This window comes from Corvus cornix, chromosome Z (assembly GCF_000738735.6).
Source record: "Corvus cornix cornix isolate S_Up_H32 chromosome Z, ASM73873v5, whole genome shotgun sequence".
Taxonomy (NCBI): domain Eukaryota; kingdom Metazoa; phylum Chordata; class Aves; order Passeriformes; family Corvidae; genus Corvus; species Corvus cornix.
The window spans coordinates 45,157,488-45,176,404 of NC_046357.1; the positions used below are offsets into that span (position 1 = coordinate 45,157,488).

General features: G+C 39.1%; 1 protein-coding gene across 1 annotated transcript in view; it reads left to right on the forward strand.

The window, feature by feature from the left end:
* Nucleotides 1-3,553: 3,553 nt before the first annotated feature.
* The window catches only part of LOC104690466 (3'-5' RNA helicase YTHDC2), a 33,178-nt gene continuing 17,814 nt past the window's right edge, over nucleotides 3,554-18,917 (forward strand). Inside the window, exons 1-14 of the mRNA XM_010401305.3 lie at nucleotides 3,554-3,859; nucleotides 4,111-4,201; nucleotides 5,713-5,909; nucleotides 7,666-7,865; nucleotides 8,529-8,695; nucleotides 11,516-11,618; nucleotides 12,820-12,976; nucleotides 14,767-14,874; nucleotides 15,968-16,116; nucleotides 16,504-16,639; nucleotides 17,027-17,153; nucleotides 17,413-17,478; nucleotides 18,396-18,574; nucleotides 18,749-18,845. Of these exons, the coding sequence (XP_010399607.2) occupies nucleotides 3,679-3,859; nucleotides 4,111-4,201; nucleotides 5,713-5,909; nucleotides 7,666-7,865; nucleotides 8,529-8,695; nucleotides 11,516-11,618; nucleotides 12,820-12,976; nucleotides 14,767-14,874; nucleotides 15,968-16,116; nucleotides 16,504-16,639; nucleotides 17,027-17,153; nucleotides 17,413-17,478; nucleotides 18,396-18,574; nucleotides 18,749-18,845 (1,958 nt within the window). The 5' untranslated portion in view covers nucleotides 3,554-3,678. The remainder of the gene's footprint in view (nucleotides 3,860-4,110; nucleotides 4,202-5,712; nucleotides 5,910-7,665; nucleotides 7,866-8,528; nucleotides 8,696-11,515; nucleotides 11,619-12,819; nucleotides 12,977-14,766; nucleotides 14,875-15,967; nucleotides 16,117-16,503; nucleotides 16,640-17,026; nucleotides 17,154-17,412; nucleotides 17,479-18,395; nucleotides 18,575-18,748; nucleotides 18,846-18,917) is intronic.

An 18,917-nucleotide genomic window follows, 5' to 3' on the forward strand; every position in this document is an offset into this window, starting at 1 on the left:
TTCTCCATCATCAGGTAGTGCTATTAGGTTTTTGCATTAAAGGTGTTAAGATCTTTTATAAGTCATATCTATGTATCTGTTGTGGTGTTAGAACTCTGGGTTCCTCCTGCTGCTGCCACTGAGTTAACACAGGCTGGTGCTCCTGCTGCAACTGTATCTAGTTGCAATCCATCTCTCATGAGGTCCTAATTTCTGCATTACCTCTCCACTAGCCATTATCTGTTTCTACGTTCTCAGTTGTCTCAGTAAAAAGACTTAATCAAGCCCCTTAACCTAGGAATCCGTGGCTCTCAAATCCCACAGCTCTGAGAAAACCTCATGCCAACTTTTTGTGATCAGACATGGGAGCTTAATTACGGCCCCTCTTCATTATCATTTATTGCCCCTTCCCCAAAATACAGCCTAAATATTTAACTTTCCTTTTGACACAGCTGAAATGTGGGCAGAGATGCGCTCTGTTCCCTTTCTGCTAGGGCAACACAGTCTAGTATACAACCTCTTTCTCACCACAATTTGTTAATGACAAATCATCTACATGAACTGTTTGTACAAGATCTGATTCCAGTAATTTCGTATCTTAATTGCCATGCATTAAGTGCCAAAGTCTCTGCAGATTCAAGAGGCCTAGCCTACCTCCTAAAGGTAAAAACATTTTCTCATTCACTATTTTTTTTAAACAGCAGCTTTTCCTTTCTTTTTTCAGCACAGGGGCAATACAAAACAATAGGCAACAGAGACAGCTTCTTGCTCAGGCAGTACTCTTTGCATATTGTCCTCCTGGAACAAAAATGAAACAGTATTCCCCAAGTTAATAGATAAAATATTATTTTGAATACTAAAAAGATTTTCTGCTCCTGTGACTATGCTGTCAGAAACAGGCTGACAATGTTGCTCATTTTAATTGGCATTATTAACAGTGACTGAGAACAGGAACTGAGAGTAGCTCAAGAACCCAGAACGACGAGGCAGATGAAGCAGCGCGCGCGCAACGCTGGGTGCTCCTCTGACAAGCACGGCAGCAAAGCAGGACCTGGTTCCTGGCACTGGAACAGTTTATATGGTCTTTTGGCCTGCTCTGGATTGGTCAGTCACTTCTGATCCTTGCTGTCACTGGCTCTTTTAGAGGTGCGTTCTTGACCAATCATTTGGCCACCGGGCAATCTCATTGTTTGGTCTTACAGTCCAGTCTGTGTCCTCTCCGGTGCAGTAAGCAATGATGTAATGTTCCCCTCAGAACTTTCCAGATACTCCAACCTACTGACTGGTCCCATGCACCATCCAATAGTGATACATAAGTGCTACTCCAAATACAAATCAATTTCCAACATTGAAGTTCCGTTAACAACCAACTACACCCGAACCCCCAACCCAAAACAGTCCACCAACTCAGCCAATTAGCTCATTAATATTATTGATAACAGGGACCAAACCACTTATAACAATGGCAGTAAAGCAGGCCACTGAAAATGTCCTTTGTTTATGAATAGCAAATCTTACCAAACAACTGCAACAGTTTTCCCTATTCTGGAGGAAGTCTTCAAATATTATTTGAAGACTTCAAACATATACATGTTTACCATCCTCTTACCTAAAATAAATGTACATGTAGAAAAATGTGGGTTTATAACCATTGTTTTTAGATATACACAGAATTACCACCATTACAAGCAAGTACTAGTCATACACATACAAAAAATAACGCAGCATTTTAGCATAACTCCTGAAGAACCTTCTCTTTGGCATAGTATTTCAAATTTACACTACAACAATCAATTCAAATAGTCACAACAGCATATGGTTTGAAGCTGAGTGTACCTCTATCAGATCTCCATGGGTCCCCCTCTTTGAAGAGACTCTATGTGCATACAGCAGCAATGCAGAGTGAGTAACTCCTTCAGTGCGTGTGCTTTCCGGAGGAATGGTCCATCTGTGCACCAACTGCCTATTTTCTAGTTGCAAAATAAACTCTTGAAGTGTGTTGAAGGAATCACCAGACATTAAAACACTGATTCTTGCACATGATAGAGCACAGTTTTTTAAGTAATTTCCTACTTAATCTTTCAAAATGCTTAACAACTCTCCTACCAATCTTTTCTTCCTATGCCAAGTTTAGTTAATCCCCCAAATCATTCGTCAATGTTCACAGAGCAATGCTGGAGATGGACAATTCACCTTGGAGACCTGCTGTGGATATGGGTGCTGTCTGACGTGGACTTTCCCTTCCCCTGGATGGCCACAGGCTGGTGACAGCTCACTGGGTACTGTAGAAATTCTCCCTGGAGCTCCTGATGGCTTCTCTGGGATGGGTTACATCACCACACTGGGTGCCTTGTGACACCCGTCTCTGCCATGCTGGATTTGGGCATGTGAATTCATCTCCCCACTCCAGCTGGTGAAGAGCAGCAGAGATCACGATCCATCTGTTCTGAACAGCTTTTTTCTAGTGTTTAGGACCAACTGACCCACGTTCAACAGCTGACCCTAAACTTCAACCCCCTGCATGCCTTATGAGGGACCCCACCCCCTGCATGCTTTACAAGGGGCCTCAACCTCTCCTGCACACCTTACAGGTGACCTCAGTCCCCTGTGCAACCTGGGAGAGACCCTAAAAACCCCTTTACATGTGCCTTTTGCTGATCAGACTGTGCACCGATACTCAACGCACTATAATTTCACCAACTACGTACATAATTCTGCAGCAATGGGAAGTCTGAAATAATTTAAGAATTTTATTAAAAACAATTTGAGACCCTTATAGTTTATGTTGAATACACTCTGGGAATTCTAACATTCATCCTTTGGATCCTCCCTGCTTCAAAGTTCTCAGGTGAACTCACATAGCTCCCCATGAACTCCATGGCAATTGGATGTTTGAAGAAGGGGGGCTGTGAAGATGATGGCCTAGTGTCCCATTTGGATTGCCAAATTGTTAAGAAAACTTCCCTATCTGACCATGTCACAATCCATTTTGCTGGGGACATGATGTTTGCTGTAAATTATTTGTTCACTTGAACAAAGACACCAGTCCACCTGTCTGGGACTTTTATCCTCTAACTATATAGTCACCTAAAATCCAACAACTGGCCCACCATTTAACTGTAAAAGTGTTGGCTAACAAGCTCTCAACTTTTAGAACTAACAACCTTCCCGTCCTCACCACAGACTTTGGTACAAAGCAAGGGGTAGAATATGATAGCCATACTTTGCCAAGACATAACAAGAGAGGAGAGAAATAAAGACGGAAAAGAGAGAAAGACAAGGAAGATCTTGGTGACTCCGTAAAACATTCAAAACAAGGCTGAAGACTGCGATGATATTACCACCTACACTGAACGTCATTCAATTAAACAGCATGATTCGTGACCTGGCAGGTATCAGTGCTACTTCTTCACTCACGGCCGACTATGACACTATTGCGCAACGCCACTGCCCCGACACACACCGTAACACTCTACCGGGGACAAACACACCCGAGGCGCTTCCTTCCGCTTGTCAGGCGGCTCCGCCTCCCGTAGCCGCAGCGCCGGTGTCAGCTCCGCCCGCTGCCGCCCGGAGCTGGGCAGGACGTCAAGGCTCCCCGCCGGCCCGGCGCCTCTGCTGCATCGGCGGCGCTGCTGCCCCGGGGGCCGCTGCTGCTGTCCCCCGCCTGTCGCGGAGCCCCCGGTGTGCCGCGGAGCCATGTCGCGGCCCAGGAACGTCCCGCCGCGGCAGTCCGGCGGGGGCACGGCGGGCTCGGGCGCCCCGCCCGCGCCGGGCCGCGGCCGAGGCGGCAGAGGTCTGAGGGATATCCGCGTGGACGAGGAGGTGGAGATCGCGGTGAACCTCGCTCTGGAGCGGTTCCGCTATGGCGAAGACAGGGGTGCGTGGGGCAGCCCGCGCGGAGAGGGCCGGGCAGCGGGGCCCGCGGGCTCTTCGGGCAGGAGCATCTCGCCCCTGGGGGGCCGTGTCCCGTACGGGTGCGAGGGAACCGCGCTGCCGCCAGTCCCGGTGTGCACGGGAAGCGGGGTGGGTTTGGGGACTGATAAACTCGCAGCATCGAGGTCATACGTCAGGGGTACTGCCTGTTGAGTTTTTATGCTGGGGTTTTTATTTTTTAAATTATCTTTCCAGAAATGGAATTTCCGTCTTCTTTCACTAGAACGGAAAGAGCGTTTGTTCACCGGCTCTGTCATTCTCTTGGACTTATATCTAAAAGTAAAGGGTAAGTTTGACTCTCATTTTTGTGTATTATTTTCTCTTTTTGGTGCAAATTTATAGGATTTCATTATCAGTGTTAAAACGACCTGTATTTTTTTTTTAGCTTATCCTGCACTGTTGCAGGGAATGGTACTAGAGAAGAAACTTTAAAAAGTAGATATGAGAATAAGCATCTCTGTGCTTTGCTTGATGTCTGAGTAAAAAAACTTGCGACGTGCTAGTTTGTGATGCAGTTTTGTGAATTTCATGTGCATAGAAAAGACTCCTCATGAAGATCTGTCCTTTTTTCTTGTTTCATTGCACTAATGTGTGTTCAGAGGTTTTGCATAGAATCTCCTACATTGACAGCTAAAGTGTAACTTAGAATAGCACGTTCAAAAGAATGCTTCTGTTGGGAAGCATAGGAGAGGGTTCGAGTGTTGCCAGCAGGCAGAGGTAGATCATCCTTCGCCTCTACTCAGCAGTGATTAGGCTGCACTGGGAGTGTTGTGTCTGTCCAGTGCTGGGCACATACAACACCAGGAGTTGTATGCAACACCTCCTGGTGTCCTCACCAGGAGGACAGAGACCTAGACTGGAGAGAGTTCAGTGGAGGACCAGCAAACCGATGAAGGGGATGGAGCATCTCCTCTGTGCAGAAAGGGCCAGAGTGCTAGGACTGTTCAGCCTGGAGAAGACAAGGTTCAAGGGGGTCTCAACAGTGTATATAAATACTTGGAATGAGGATGTAAAGAGGACAGAGCGTGGGGCTACTGGAGGTGGCTGTGACTCTCCCCACAGAGGCTGCCCCTGCCAGCACCTGCGCTCCTGCACCAGTCTTCCATCCCTGCCAGGGACAGGCCACTGGGCTCTTAGTGTGACCTTTTGTTCTTACCCTGAGAAGTAATTTTGAAAGGGTTGATATGTCGGTTGTAGCCCAGGCACAAGTTCGTTCCATTTCAAATATATTTACAACAATTCTTCGTCACTTTCGTGTCAGAGTTCAGTCTGAGAAGTAGTGCAGTGTTAATGGTTAAGCGTTTTGGCTCAATTTCTACATAATAAATCTTTGATAATGAACATCCTGAGATCTGATACATTTTACTGGGTTTTGTTAAGGCTTGGAGTGTTACTAGCAGGGAGCTTTTTTGTCTATTCTGCCGATTTGTTGATTTTTAACTTCTAAAAGTTTCAAGTTAGTCTAGAAGTCAGTTTGGTGTCATAACTCAGTATTGATTGGTAAGATGATTGGTAGAGCTGGCTGTATTTTGGGAGATGAATGCAGTGATAACCTGGGCACAGTCATCCAATGTCTTCAGTGACATGTTCTGCACTACCCCCTATGAAAAGTGGGTGCTTTTGATGATGACTGTTGTGAATGTTGCATTATGCTACTTAGAACATTATTTGAAAGATTCCAGTTACGACATTTTATTTGAAAATAAGCTGAATTGAAAGAATTATTGTCAAAGACCATTACACAGAGGCAACTAGTTTGCTTATTCCTAACATGCCTTTTTTTTTTCTTTCTCCCAGAAAAGGAACAAATCGATACCTAACTGTAAGAAAAAAGGATGGATCAGAACTAAAACGTGCAGTAATGACTTGTGCCTTAACTCCTGGTACAAAACACGCTGTTCATACTTTAATTCGGAATTTTCCTGTCACAAATAAAGAACGAACAGAACTTCTGCCCAAGACAGAACGAGGAAATGCCTATGCTGTTGAATCTGGTATGTTCAGTGTGTCTTGTGATATGGACTTGAAAAGTCAACAGGACTTGAAAAAACAACCCACAACCCAGCTACAAAACAAACCCCTCTATGTTCTGTCTCCTCTTCTGTCCTGACACCCTTCTTTTCAATCAAACCTATTAATTTTCTTGACTCTTAATTGTTAATATAGGGTCTTTTAAAATTGGCGTCATGAGGTGCTCAGGCAGTCATGTCACCCACATTGCAATGTCTCCCTTGTACCAAGTTAATTTTGATTCTTTGAGCCAATTTCAGCCAGATTTTTTTTTTAATACAATTGTGAAATGTGGATTCCTGCAAGTTCCGGGGCGTAAGATTGAAGAGACAAGTGTTACCATCGCTCTGTGTAAGAACACCCTTAAGAGAAAATGAGAGTGGCTGTTGTGCCTTTAGAAATCCATGTTCTTGATAAAATAAGGAATTCATGTTTTGTTTTGTCATCTTCTAAAATAGATTCAGTCTCTAAGAGCTATTAAGTAAACTAAGGATATTACGTAAAAGTCTCGATTTCTAGAGTATGTAAAGTTCTCTGGAAGACAAACCGATATAAGATGGGTTTTTTAAACAATGGTTTTAACGTGGGTGTTGCTTTAACAGTTATGGCTGTGAAAGTTCACTTGTGTTTCTATGTACAAAGCTGGCTGTAGTGAACAGAAAACATAGCAGGATGCCTTGTTTTGATGGATATTTCTGATCATTATGTTTGTGCTTTAAGTGCATCCTCTGCTAGTTTTCTTTTTCCGTTGTTTCATTTGTTTAATAGGATTGTTTAGTGAACAGAGGGAAACTGTAATAGAAGTACCAAAAAAGCAATTTCTTAGGGATGTAGGGTATAAATTAATGAATAGTGTAAAATTTATCTTTCTTGACTTCTCCACAATGGGCTTTAGCTCCTTTTGTCTTTTAGTCTGTGTTTGTCTTGGTAAAACAGTGTTTGTAGTTTAATATGTGAATCTGTTAATTGCATTAAATAATTGCATTATGCCTATATAATTGCATTAAAGTTGAGTTTACAGTGAGCTTCTCATTCTTCTGGAAAATAATTATTGAGGAATTACAGAGTAGCATTTACAATACTGATGTTGAAGTAGCCTCCACAGAAGACTTCAGGTTTTTTAGCTACCTATGCATTGCTTTCTGGTACACCACACTGCTGTGTGGCTCCAGGACTCTCGATACATTGTGTTTCAGTTAGTACACCTTAAGACAAGTTTTAGGGACAAGACTATTAGGTTTTGTCTGACTGACTGAAATGAGGTCTTAAAAGACTAATGAGGATGTGAAAGAAGGCATATGAATCACAGTAAAGCTGACTTTTTGTTGGAAAACATGCTTGTGAATTTGGAAATGCTTATGGTGGATTTTTGTAGGCAGACTCTTGAGATGGCAATGTGGAAGCAGACACAAAGGCCAAAAAAATGTGCCCGGGCTTTTTTTTCTTGGGTTTAGTTTCTATTTCTCTTTAAGCTCTTCATGCCTTTTTTTAGACTCGAGCAATACGCTGGAATAGTTCAGTTGTGTTCAAAATTTCTATGAAAGTAAAAAATCCTTTGAACTATATTTATTTCAAGCACCATAACAGGATCAGTTACCATGAAAGTGACTTTTAAGTATGTCATAGGTTCTCGCTTGATCAACAGGGACGCTAATAAAATCAGGAGTGTTCATTTCTAAGTACAGTTTTAAGCAATGCTTTAATGACCTTCCTTTGTAATTTACTGACTTCTCTTCACAGAAAACAAAGAAGTGAACAAGACAAGCGGACGACTTAGCGATGGTATCCCCCAGGTTCCTGTGAAAAGAGGGGAATCAGAGTTTGATTCCTTCAGGCAATCACTACCAGTTTTTGAAAAACAGGAAGAAATTGTCAAAATAATAAAGGGCCATAAAGTTGTTTTGATTGTAGGAGAGACTGGATCAGGAAAAACTACTCAAGTATGTTTCTTTAATGAAATAAAAAACATAACAGTATTTATACCAAACTGATGCCAAATCTGTAATATTTCTGTAATAAGGAATTTTTTTATTCTAGTTTTAAGGCTTTTGTTTTCCTATGTGGTTCAAAGTCTTGTGTTCCAGTTAACTTTTTTGCTTTTGCAATGCTAAGTTAGCAGATACATATTAAAAGCATAAATGGTTCTGCACAATTTTCTGATGGATATCAGTTTTTCACTAAAATAATCATAGAATATTGAAGGGAAAGTAGCTATAGTTTTGTATACCCTTTTTCCTTCTAAAGCTAGTTCTGCTCATAATATCTAGAGTATTATTGTGTTAAAATCAAAGATTAGCTAAAGGGTTTTTTTAATAGATTTCCTTGAAGCAGGAGAGAGAAGCTTCAACTTTTTTTGGTTAGTTGGTTAGTCGGGACTTTTTAGTTTTGTTTTTGTTGTTGTGTTTTGTTTGAAACAGATCAAACTTTGTAGCAGAAATTGATTTTTGTGGCCTTTTTGCCACTTCAGGTACATTTGCAATGATAATCCTATTGTGAGTCATTTTGCAACCTGTGTGATAGTGAGGTGCAGTTAAATTGTTTCACTGTGATAAAAATTACGAGTTTATCAAATGAAAAAGTAAATTTAAACCACTTCTTTACAGATCCCCCAGTTTATTCTTGATGACTGTCACAGAAATGGAACTCCCTGCCGTATATTTTGCACTCAGCCGAGACGTTTGGCAGCACTTGCTGTGGCTGAAAGAGTGGCAGCAGAAAGAAGAGAAAAGATTGGCCAGACGGTTGGTTATCAGATCCGTTTAGAAAGCAGGTACTGATGACATTTCTTTTAAAGTCAGTTGATCTGGTGTCAGTGTCTTTAGTCATGTGAAAATTTAAACTACAGTGTATTTGGGATGCAGCCCAGTAAAATACCAGTGCATATAGGTAGGATGTGTTATTTTTGATAATGAATGTTTAAGAGTTGAAAAGGACGTTTTTTCTCCTGTATTTTGCAGTTTCATACAGTGAGTTGTTCTGTAGAACTGAACTGCAAGTGCTTTCTCCTGATTTCTTCTAGGGAGTATGTCTGTGGATATCCTTGTCCTCTCTACTTTTAACACATGTAAATCCAAAATTTCTGCAAGCTTTGAAAGTAGGTAGGAAGGCTAGCATGCTGTAACAAAATCTATATAGTGAGAGTTGATAGGGCATTAAAGGGAAAACAACAAAATTGGAAAGTGAATGATGATGTTGAGCATTAACAATCTACTTTGGAATTTACTCTGTTTCAGCTTTTATGTTTAAAGTAGAAGCAGGAATTCTAGATGACCTGAGGAATTTGTTCCTAAAGCAGAGCAGGGATGGATGAAAGTGTGAAGATTGTGTGTGGTTTCTAAACTCCTTGAATTGTGTAAAGAGTGGGATTTTCAGGAACGGGTGGCAGTTGGGATACACTTGAGAAGATGGCAAAAGATATGGCTGGTTATGTTGCTTATATGGGTGAAGATAATACATTTCTAATGAAAATGAATTCACTTGAATATCAAAGCCAAGTTAAAGAATTTTAATATGCATACCAAAGGTTACAAGGTTATTAATGGATTAAAAGAGCAAGTAAAGATGAATTGCTGATAAGGTGGATGATTCGTGTGTGGAAGGATTATGCTGAATGAAGGAAAAATATAGGTTAGATGGAAGAATTACTGGAAGCAGTGCAGAAGAATCAAAAAGTTCGCTTGAGAAAGTGTGAAACGGAGAGATGGCAATGTTTCTGTTTTGGCAAAAGTGTTAAATGGAAGTGTTTGTAGTAACACAGAAACCGATCTTTTAGTGTTCATTAGACAGTAGTGGTGATTTCTAGAAGGCTGCTGAAAAAGAGAGGGGAGTAGAGATTAAAAAAGTAAAGCACTTCCATCTGGTATGCATTCCTTGAATTCAATGTGTAAGAGTGTTTTTGAAATGCAGAAAAAATTCCAAACTTGAAAAGAAATGCACAGACGTGTGTATGTTCCTTTGTATAGTACTCTACATTTTTTCTAGAAGTTTTTAGTACTTAAAGTGGCAACGTTGGAGGAAGTAGAGGCAGTTCCTGTTTTTGCTTGCACAGCTAGCACTGCCACAGGTTGTAGATACTTTTAAAAAATTTTAGATTATTGAAAAGTCAAAGCATTTGAAAAGGTTCAGCTGATTTCTTTGTGATTCAGTCAAGTATAGTGTATTGGGTTTGTGTGGCAAGGTTTTGGTAGTGAGAGGGGTGTTTTTTGTGAGAAGAAGCTTCCCACATATCTGATAAAGCCTCTGCCAGCTGGCTGTAAGAGAGAACTGCCTCTACCCGAGGCTGAGCCCATTGGCAACGGTGGGCATGACTCTGGAATAACATTTGAGAAGAACAAAAATTCTGCGCAGCAGTACAAGGAGAGGAGTGAGAATATGTGAGTGGGACAGTTCTGCAAACACCAATGTCAGTGTAGAGGAGGAAGAAGGAGATGCTCCAGAAGCCAGAGCAGAGATTCCCCTGCAGCCTGTGGTGCAGATTGTGGTGAGGCAGGATGTGCCCCTGCAGCCCATGGACATCCACAGTGGAGCACATATCCACCTGCAGCCTGTGGAGGACCCCAATACCGGAGCAGGTGGTTGCCCAAAGGAGGCTGTGACCCTGTGGGAAGCCTGTGCTGGAACAGGCTCCTGACAGGACCTGTCGCCCCACGAAGAGTGGAGTTTTCACTGGAGCATTTTTGCTGGTGGGACTTGTGGACCCATGGGGGGTCCCGTGCTGGAGCAGTCTGTTCCTGCAGGACTGCACCACATGCGAGGGACCTACACTGGAGCCATTTGTGAAGAGTGTGAGAAATCCACCACCTGAGGAGGAAGGAGCAGCAGAGACAGGATGTGGTGAAGTGACCACAGCCCCCATTCCCTGTCCCCCTGTGCACTGAGGGGTAGGAATTACAGAAAATTGGAAGTTAAGCCAATTAAGAAGGGCAGGGTGGGGGAAGGCGTTGTAACATTTGATTCTGTCTCTCGTCATCCTGCTTGGATTTAATTTGTAGTACACTAAACTAAATTGCACAAGTCAAGTCGGTTTTGCCCGTGGTGATGGTAACTGGTAAGTGATATGTCGGGACATACCTGACCATACCTTGACCCATGAGCCTTTTGTTGTGTTACTTCTCCCCTGTCCAGCTGAGGGGGAGAGGGATAGAGCAGCCTGGGTGGGTGCCTGGCATTCAGCCAAGGTCAGCCTTCCACATGTAGACAAATACAAAGACTATATCTGAGGATGTTCTGAAGAATTGAAACCTGTTTTTTCGAGGCAGTCCGCACTGAATTTTCCAGTAAATTAATACAACACGGTGAGGTTCTCAAAGTTCTGTTTCACTTGCTTATTAATTTAGAAAAAAATGAATCTGACCTTATTAATTAATCCCTTGTCAGAAGTTTTGGAGCATTAGCACTAAGAATCCTTAGGAACTCTTAGGAAACAGGCATAGTTTATAAACAAATAGTATGCATGAGCTCTTTGGTGACAGAACTGTGATTCCACTTCTGGTGAGGAGCTGTTCAATCTTTAATTTTCAGTAAATAGTGGAGAGCTGGCAGCATTTAAATGGTGAAAAAAGCTGAAGCATCTTTGTGAACTGTTCACTAGGGTTTCTCCAAAGACACTGGTAACCTTTTGCACTAATGACATGCTGCTTCGCACGCTGATGGCAGGAGACAGCACCCTATCTACTGTGACACATGTTATTGTGGTAAGGATCTTGTATTTTGTGTGAGGGAGCAGTATGTATTGTTTCTAAATTGGAAGATAAGATCCTAGTTTTCTGTATTAATTTGATGAACATTTAAGGTGTTTTTGTTAAGTTAGAATCTGAATTAACTCTAAAGAGTTACTCTTTTTTTTTATTGTAGTTTGCATATTTTTCTGGGGTTTCTTGGTTTTTTTTTCTTGTAAAAGCATCTTATTTTAGGTTCATGCCAATAATTAATTTTGGAATTGTGATGTGATTGTGGAGGGCAGAGGTCTGAATTTTTCTGAATTTCCTCAACAGAAAAGCCTTAGGAAGGCTTACATAGATATGGTTCAATGTGAGTGTGTCAGAATTGCTTGTTTTCATGTACTTGATTTTGCAGTACCAAGTTTGTAGTCCCTTTTGTTTTCACAATGTGTTCAAGACAAAATGCAGTCTAATTTCTAACAAATTATTTGTTTTCATGTATGATTATGTGAATTTCCTGTTGTGGAGTTTGATAAGTCAGTGGAACCAGAATGTTTACTGCAAGCTCTTCACTGCTGAAAACAGAAAAAAACGTGGTCATTTTAGGTGCCTGTCTGTTTACCAAGGAGGAAAAAAGCGCAAGAACAGTTTGTGCATTCTTGACTTCAGCCTGCAAATCTCGTGTTTCAGTTCTTGATTCATACATTCAGAATATAAAACTAAACAGAAGATAGATAAAGATGTTTAATCATTCATGTCTTAATGATAAGCTTTGTGCATGATTTAATGGATTTAAGAAATCTTTTTCTCTCATTATGTGGTTATTTTAATGCTCATCAGTTGTAAAGGGAGATTTTATTGAAATAAGATTTGTAGGATTTGCAGTTTGCAGCATTGTCTTGAAAATGAGATTCAAGTGCAAGAATTAGAGAAGTTACAGATACTCATTTTGATCTCTGAAATTAAGGTCTGTGTGGGTTGTGCATTACAGTGTCTTTATGACACTTTATGTCTCTGATGTCTTTATAAAACTTTTTGAAGTATTTTTTTTACTTTTGGATAGTTTTTAAAAAATCCTTCTTAAGCTAAACTTAAACATTTTAATACCTCTATAAGGGACCACCAAATTACATATTTTAGTTTTTAGAAAATTCATATTTGTGAAAAGTTACAATCTTGAATCTGTGATGTTTATCTCTTGTTTTTCTTTTTGGTTTTCTTTCCTTTCTTACAGGATGAAGTACATGAGAGGGATAGGTTCAGTGACTTCTTGCTAATAAAACTGAGAGATGTACTGCAAAGCCACGCTAATTTAAAACTAATTATTTCTAGTGCTGCTCTAGATGCAGATCTCTTTATTAGGTATTTTGGATGTTGCCCAGTAATACATAGTAAGTAAACTCTTGACTAGATTTAAGTGAACTCTTAAATCTCAGTATACCTGCCCAGATCTTAACTATACCAAACCATTCTGAATAAAGGCACATGATAAATACACTGACAGTTACAGCACTGGCTGTTCTTTGTTTACTTATGTTTGTTGTTTCTTAACTATTTGCATCTGCCTCAGAGAGAGGTGTTTTTATCAGTGGATGTTCTGTAAGTGCAGGGATGTTCAATCCAAGAAGGAGGAAAAGGTTCTTAAAGTGCTGGTCTGCATAGTGCCACAGACCCTGGGATTTACAAGAATGTGATACCTATTAGTATATTCCAGTAGATTCTAATTCTGGCTTCAGAGATTGCTATTAGTTGCTGGATAAAACTCAGATAACTCTATCTGTTAATTTCAGAAATACAGTCCTAGGCAAATTGGGATTTATGTTTCAATCATATGATTTTTTGCTTCATGTAGAATTTTCTCTATGAATCATGGGTTAATTTTAGGGGATGTTCACAAGAAAGTTATTTTTTCTTATTCACACATAAAAGTGTTCATTTCTGGTTTTCAGTTTTGAATTGTTGCCTAGGAAAATAAGGCTTGCAGCTTGTTGGGGGCAGGAATCTGAAAGTTACACATGATTTTAATATTGGGCAATTTTTTTTGGAGAAGAAAAACCTCTTTGTAATTTTTGTCTGGCTTTGCAGTTTACTTTTTTTTGCAGCATCTCATCCTTTTAGATCAATAGATTTATTTTGGAAATTCTGACTACTGTCTCCTCAGTTTACTACAGTGGTTATACTGTTATCACATACTGGACTTCACAGGATAATCACAGTTGAAAAGATGCTTTTTCCAATTTTGTTAATTTAAGAATTAAAAAAAAGATAGTTTGTCTGTTAATGTCATGAAAAAGGTTGATTCTTCAGCAATATGGCTGACAAAATCCTGACCACAGAAACCAACATTTTGTAGTTGTGGATTTCTGTAGTACACCGAGTTTGTGATCAGTGTTAGAAGACTTCCTTCATGACGGCTTCTAAAAATACATGCATTGTAGCTTGTCCTTTCTGAAGGAGAGGAAGTCCTAGGTGATGTGAACTTAGTTGTGGTAAGTGTCTGCTAAGGAACCAAAAACAGGTATTTAGTTCTTCCTGTGTAAAAAAATAATTTGATGTCCATAAATAAGGTCTAGAAAACAGTGATGTTAAAAGAGAAATCAGGGTAAGCTCTTAAGAGAGAAAGAACATGAGAAGTAGTTGGTAAAGAAAGCCAAAACTGGCTGTGCTAATTGAGGACTTTGAGAGAAGTCCATCTCCTCATGTACTTCTCATGAAAGAAGTTGAATACAAACATGGCAGCCTACTTGTGGGATCTTACACTAAAATTGTTTTAATTGCTCTTATATTATGTAATTCAGATGGCTGACACAGTGAATTCTTCTTTGTACACCTAAACAAAAGTGGCTATTTTCTTCTTCTAATTTGATAAAATTGCAGTAAATAACTGTCAATCTTACATCTCTTGCTATTAACACTTAATAGAATTGAAGAGGTTAATAAGAAGCAAGGTATGCAGCTGACATTTCCTTAATTTTTTTTTTTGTGGCCCAATCACTTAAAGAAAATAAACTCAAGTGAAGATACTCTTACAAGACTTGCCAAGGCATATAAGAATTCATTAAATCAGGGCCTAATCATGTTTAATTCACTTTCCTGTCTATAAAAACTGTTTTTAAGAGCTAATATTCTTAAAGTGAATCTAGGGAGTATTTAATCCTTCATGAATTGTTTCTACTTTTAGTCCAAGGAAGACCTTTTGAAGTTAAAGAGATGTTTCTGGAGGACATTTTGCGAAGCACTGGGTATACAAACAAAGGGATGGTAAAGTACAAAAAAGAGAAGCAGCAAGGTTGGTGAACTTGTTAATTGTAATGTCTTGGTAATGAGTCTCATTGATTGATTGAACAGCAAATAAGATGATTCTCTTTAAAATTCTGAAGTCAGATTGTTAAATGAGACATGATTAGATGACAGCAAGTATCTTTAAAACTCTGTGCTTAACATTGTTGACATAAATTGTGATTTAAAAAAATATTTTTACTTTCAGTGGTTATACTCTTCTTTGAGTTGATAAATGTTGTATTTTCCCTAATTATTATGAAGCGGAATTACGTATAGCTGGGGGCTTTGCCCACATGAAAACGATACAAACATAAGATACAATGTGCTGACATTTTAGGTGCAAATTAAAATGCAGCCATTTGAGAAGGCAGGATTTTGTACATCTTGTACAGAAGTGGTTTCTGTTATTAACATCTTTCAGTGCATTCTTTAGACATGGATGCATTTAACATTTAGCTCAGGCGCATTAACGCACTTGAACCAGATATAGGGGGTGCTTTTCAATTGATTAAGTATTTTAGTATATTGATTGCAGTATTTGAGAAGTTTTCCTGGCAGCTGAAAGTAATGATCCCAATGAGTATTAAAAAAAAATAAAAAAGGCCAACCTCAAAGCTATAACATGCAGTCCTAACTGCACGTTTATCATGGTGCTCAGCTCTGATCGCTGTGGGTAGAAAAGCTCAGTTCAGGCCCTGATGGCTTCTACTGTTTCTTTTGCTTGTACACAGAAATTAGTTGCTACATGCAAGAGTTATATCACTCCTCTTTGGTATTTCACTTCTGGAGGAAGGTCTGGACTGAGAATTGTGTAGAAGTTAGGAAACTCATTTGAATGCAGCGAGTTGGAGGCTTAATGGGTTAAGCGACCAAGTGATATTTCTTACCTTGTTCTTATAGCAGATGTTTTCAGTGGTATGCTTTGGGTGCCCTTAATCATGGACTTTATATTGGACTGGTAACAATGTTCTAGATTAAATAAGAGATCTAATAGTTTTAACTTTGTTAAAGACTTGATATAGCTTTTTTTTAAATACTTAAAATAATGGATAATTAGGATGACTGTAAAACTTTTCATGGAAATCCTGTATGCATTCTAGAAGAAAAACAGCAAAGCACTCTTACTGAGTGGTGTTCTACTCAAGAGAGCAGTAGTAAGCTGGAACCTGAGAGACCAAGATCTGTCCCAAGGGCAACTGAAGAGTGTTATCTGTTGGGTGATGGTGGTGACATAGTATTTAATCAACTGGTAAGTTTTTCCTTTTGTTGGGAGATACGCTTAAATCTGCTTTAAAAACTATTTCCTAAAGGTACTACTCCTGTAGAATTTCTCGAAGGATATTAACATACTTTATAGATGATTTTTTCCTAATTATCATGAACTACTCTAGCTGAAGTGTGCTTGTCAATTACAATGGTTTGTACATAACATTTCTTCAGATTAAATGGCTGAATTGCCATTTCTTAAAGTATTTGCATATGATACAATAAATGCTTTAGCTGCAATATATGCTGTGATGCTGGATTTCTGATTGTTACTTGGAAAAGCAACCGTTCAGTTTCTTCATGTGTAATATATGAAAATAAAGATAAGTCTTGGAAGACATCTGTCTTTCAATACTTGTTTTCTCTTCAGACTGAAAAAGATGTGAACTGCCTTGAACCATGGTTAATAAAAGAGATGGATTCTTGTCTTTCTAACATCTGGTTGCATAAAGATATTGATGCCTTTGCTCAGGTGTTCCATCTCATTTTAACTGAAAATGTCAGTGGTAAGTTTATCATCTCATTATATAAGAAAAAAGCAGTAACAAAATTACTTGAATTTCCATGCCTACTTTATTTCCAGTTTCAGACGTTGTTACGTTTGAATTCTGATGCCTTTTGAAAAAGTGGATGGAAATAGCAGAGTTAATGAATTGTTTAGTTATTGTTCATTTGTACTTGTTTTGAAGTATTAACAGATGTTATGGCGTGTCTAAAGTAGTGTTAAATTCACATGAACTGAGTGGTGGGATGAAGTCAGAAAACAAATTCTCTCTGGCCTGGATTTTAAATGTCACATAAGTCACATTCGTACCATATTTAGATGAAAAAGTAAGAATGTTTTTGTTTGGTTTGCTGGTTTATTTGTTTATTAATTTATTTTTACTTCTCAGTTGATTATAGGCACAGTGAAACCAGTGCAACTGCACTAATGATTGCTTCAGGGAGAGGCTTTTTGAGTCAAGTAGAGCAGCTGATCAGTATGGGAGCAAGTATCCACTGCAGATCATCTAATGGCTGGTAAAAACAAACAGACAAACCGAAACATAGATTTATTTGTCAATATACAAATGAGAGAGAAATTTCTATAGCATTTAAACTAATTGCTAACTTAGCAGACTACTGTAAGCAATAGTAAGTTTTGACAGTTGAAACATTTTAATTTGTGTTCATCACATTGTATTCTGGAAATTAAAAGTTGAATTCTTAATTCGGAGTCTTGGGCTGTGTGTCTTTTGAAGTGAGAAATTTAAAAAAGATTGCTGTGTAACTCTTTCAGGATGGCTGTGGACTGGGCTAGGCGCTTTGGACAGACAGAGGTTGTTGATCTGTTGGAATCCTACAGGTAAGCTATAGCTACTTTGCAGAAACATTGAAGGGAAATGTTGAAGGGAAATTTGCGTTTTGTCTTCTAATCAGAACAGTTTTTTGCTTTTTATGCCTTTAAATCTGACCTAAATAGCAGGATTTATTTGAGACTAGGTATATTTCAAAACAACACTTTTTTTAAAAAATAGTGTGTTTGTATTCAGTGTCATAGTGATTATGTTGGTGTATCTGGATCCTAAGATAAATATAGGTAGAGTGGTGTAGACTTCTTTCATGTCATAATCTTTTATTATTTTGATGTTGGCATTGCTGTCATGATTATGTGTCTAGGCAGGATGTGAGTATAGTAACTGACATAAATCGACAGAGATGCTGATTCTGCCATGTACCATTTTAATTTCAGATGATTATTTTAGAAACAAATCAGTTGTGTTTTTATCTATACCTTATTTGCCATATTAAAGAAACCTTACAGAAGTAACATTGACATTGGGGTCATTCAAGAATTGTTTTTTGATTAATTTACGGTTACAGTTTTGTTACCATTTTGTAGAGAGCAATATTTTTATAGCACTTCTTAATGCAGTTTCTGTTTGTATAGTACCTGCTTATGGGACGAAGATGTTTGGGAAATACATTTCTTTTAACAGGTAAACAAGTAGTGTCTATACTTTGAGTTCTGACACTTGGCTTCTGGTTGTGTTTCAGTGAAGAGTAAGAAAGTGAAAGTTAATGCTAAAAATTGAAGTTTCATGCTTTCTTGGATTGCACTTAAAACAGTGAACAGTAATAGTATTTTGGAGGTGCCGTTCTGCTACTCTTTAAAATTTGAAAGGAGTAGTCTTGTTGGTGTTGATCTAAGTTTAGTTGGTGGGTGAATGCAAACCTGAAATGAACAGCCTTGATGCTGGTCTGTGCATTTGTCTATTATAGTGCTTCAGCAGGATTTGGAAATCTGGATGAAAGTTCGCTAGTCCGAACAAGTGGTGGTGACCTTAGTGCAGAGGACAGAGAACTGTTGACAGCTTATCATCACAGCTTTGATGATGAAAAAGTGGATCTGGACCTCATTATGCACTTGCTTTATAACATCTGTCATAGTTGTGAAACTGGTAAGTATAAACACACACTCCCAGTAAATTACTGTACATTCAGCCTTTGATGAATCCTGCCCTTCTTTGGGAAATACGAAATGAGTAAAACCTTCCAAGTGCTAGTCTACACAGTACTGATGTATATTTTAAGTGAATTTGCTGCTTAACTCTGCAAGCCTGCTTCTTTTTCAGGAGCAATTTTAATATTTCTTCCTGGATATGATGAGATAGTTATCCTGAGGGACCGTATTCTTTTTGATGACAGGAGATTTGCTGACAATGCTCACAGGTAAAGCTTCTAGTTCCTATGGTTGAGGTTTTCATTGCTTCTTCTAATGTGCACTTACATGTGCTCTTTGTC